Source organism: Antrostomus carolinensis, unplaced genomic scaffold (assembly GCF_000700745.2).
Source record: "Antrostomus carolinensis isolate BGI_N321 unplaced genomic scaffold, ASM70074v2 Scaffold36545, whole genome shotgun sequence".
NCBI classification, from domain to species: Eukaryota; Metazoa; Chordata; class Aves; order Caprimulgiformes; family Caprimulgidae; genus Antrostomus; species Antrostomus carolinensis.
In genome coordinates, this window is record NW_010319059.1 from 1 (window position 1) to 2,976 (window position 2,976).

At 49.2% G+C, this 2,976-nt stretch overlaps 1 protein-coding gene across 1 annotated transcript; it reads left to right on the top strand.

Moving 5' to 3' along the window:
* Positions 1–418: 418 nt before the first annotated feature.
* On the top strand, positions 419–2,083 carry LOC104525871 (putative adenosylhomocysteinase 3; the record flags this gene model as incomplete). The annotated part of the gene is made up of 4 exons (XM_010169145.1): positions 419–517; positions 945–1,013; positions 1,099–1,177; positions 1,963–2,083. Coding segments are annotated over 4 exons (368 nt in total), but the record flags the coding sequence as incomplete, so codon positions are not given.
* Positions 2,084–2,976: the final 893 nt, after the last annotated feature.

Sequence of the window (2,976 nt, forward strand, 5' to 3'; positions counted from 1 at the left end):
TCCAATCCAGGCAGTTCTGGGATTCTGTGGTCTGTGCTTAGAGAGAAATAAAAAAACAAGAGGGATTTGTCTGAAGGTCAGTGGAGAATTTCTGGGCCAAACCCAAGGGTTTAAAGCCATTTTCTGTGCTCCTGAGCCCACCTTGCTGGGAAGAAGTGACTGCAGCCACACAGTTGGTGACCATGAATCCTTTTCAGCTAGAAGAGCTTGAACAATCGTTGTTGCTGGAGCTTTGATGTATTGTCATCATAAAAATAGTTCCAGGTTATGATTCATCAAGGTTCGTGTGACGGGACCCAAAGGAAACCATAAGCCCAGGACAATGGCAGCGAGTCACTTCCTCTTTTCCTTCCTATTATGTAGCTTCTGGTTTTTGGTCTTCTGCCAGTGCTTTAACTTTTTTCACACCGTGTTTCAGGCAAGCCTGCGTACACCTGAGCTGACCTGGGAGAGGGTGAGGTCCCAGGTGGACCACGTCATCTGGCCAGATGGGAAGAGGATAGTCCTTCTGGCAGAGGTGAGTTGCAAGCAAAGGAGCAGGAATTGCAACTTGTTCTCTGCTTGTGGAGGAAGAAAAACAAGGGCTGGGTGAGTGGTGGAGCCCAAATGCATCCAGAAATCACTTCCTAGGGCCTCAGCAGCTCAATAGTCCCTCTGGTTGAAAGGTTTGGTGTAACCCTGATCTGGCCCATGAGTTCCTGGAACGCAGAAAAGCTCCTGTGTTTCTCTTTATCTCCCACAGGGTTTTTGATCAGGTTTTTTTTCACTTCTAAATAGTTTTACCGAGTGATAAGAGCAACCAGTATCTTGGGGTTCAAGTGCATGTCATCACCAGTGTTTCATCCCAGAAGGGACACGTTTCATCGGTGGTTCTTGTACCTTCTGTAGGGTTGTAAGCTGATTTTGGTGCCATCTTGAGATAACAACCAATTTTTCCTTTCCAGGGTCGCCTGTTGAACCTGAGCTGCTCCACTGTCCCCACCTTTGTCTTGTCCATCACTGCCACCACGCAGGTGAGTAGGGTTTGGGCTGAGCCAAAAGCAACATCTCCCTCCATAGCAGGCAGCAGTTACTTACCTAAGTGTCTTCTCCATCCAGGCTTTGGCTTTGATAGAGCTGTACAACGCTCCCGAAGGCCGCTACAAGCAAGATGTGTACTTGCTGCCTAAAAAAATGGGTAAAGATGGAACTCGTTGCCTTCTCCTTTTTGGTTTTGAGAGTTGAACAGATGGGAGGTTTTGTTAGGCTGGGCTGAGGACAGCGGGGCACGGCAGCCTCCTGGGCTCTCTTCTTTGCCTCCCTGCCAAGTTCAAGGTCTTCTGGTGAGTTCTTCCCACTGGGTCTGGGCTCTTTGCTAAATTGGAAGCGTTGTTTCTCCTGGGGAGAACCAGCTGACGCACTCGGCCGACTGCAGGAGTCCATCCGTGCTGGTGCAGGAGATTTTCAGGTAGGGCTTCTGCCAGCAGATCTGCCTTCGTTGGCTGTGAAGACACGTAGCCCTTGACCAACAGCTCTGCCAGCAGAACCCCTTCCTGAGGACACGAGCTATACTGACCATGCTTTTGCTGCAAAACTGGACTTTTTGGGTGTTAATTGTATTTTTTGAGACCAAATGTCACTTGTCCTTAGCTTGGGTGTGAGGTGTCACCTCCCAGAAACGTCCAGTGGCTCCTGCATCAGTAGAGCATCCAGGCTTGCCCAAGGGTATGGGGTAACACAGCAGCTGACCCAGGAGCCCTGCTAGAAGGTTATTTCAGAGAAAAATTTTCCCCTCTAACTCAAAATAGATGAGACCCTTGGTTTTTTTCCCCCACTTAGGGTGAAAATAAATCCTACAATTTAGCAGCCAAGGCGTGAGGAGTGATGCCTTTCCCAGCTGGGGCTTTAGGGACCTGGTGTACAATGAGGAGGGGACTTGTTGTCTTCTCCTTCCCTTACTAACGAGGCTTGAAATCATTTCAGACGAGTACGTGGCAAGCCTTCACCTCCCAACCTTCGACGCCCACCTGACAGAACTAACGGATGAACAAGCAAAATACCTGGGACTGAATAAGAACGGACCTTTCAAACCAAACTACTACAGGTGCTGCTCCTCAACCTCTCTCTCTCTCTCTCTCTCTCTCTTTCTTCGACCTTCAGTGTGGGGTGGGATGGAGGGGATGGGGGTTGAATCCCACTGATCCTCTTGAGAAGATACCACAGGCTTTCTAATAATTCCCATCGTAGAATCATAGAGTGGTTTGGGTTGGAAGGGACCTTAAAGCTCATCCAGTTCCAACCCCCCTGCCATCAGCAGGGACACCTTCCACTAGACCAGGTTGCTCAAAGCCTCATCCAACCTGGATCATCGTCACGTAGAAAGCGGTTCGGCTGGGAAGAGGACAACGTGGTTGGAGCTTGTGAGGTGGAGAGCTTGGCAGGACACCAGCCTTTTGTATCTGGCAGCAGCTGTCACCCAGACGTGGCAAACGGCAGAGCGATGCCATCCGGCCAACTCAGATGACAGCTTTATTTATAAAGTTTGATGAAGGAGGAGATGGCACAGAGCAGTGTTTGCCCCTCGCCACGGGCTCAGCTCTCCAGCTCTCCTCCCCCCAAAATAATAACAATAATTTCCAGTGTGAGCCCCTGGATCATTTCCCTTTCCAGGGTTATGTTTGGAGCCAACACTGCAACATATTTTTTTACCATGAAAATGAAATGTTTTTTGCACAAACACAGATCAGCTTGTTGGGGGGTTGAATTCCAGATCCTTTTCCTACAGGAGAAGGCATTTTCTTGGGATAAAAATGCTCCAGTTTGGGGCTTTAGTGGGTTTTTTCAGAGCGCCTTTTTTTTTTCCTTGCTCTGTGTTATGTGCAAAATGGAGGTGCTGCCACATGGCTGTGTCCTCCTGGGGAGGAATTTCATAGAATCCCAGAATCCCAGACTCATTTGAGTGGGAGGGGACCTGAAAGCTCATCCAGTCTCAACCCC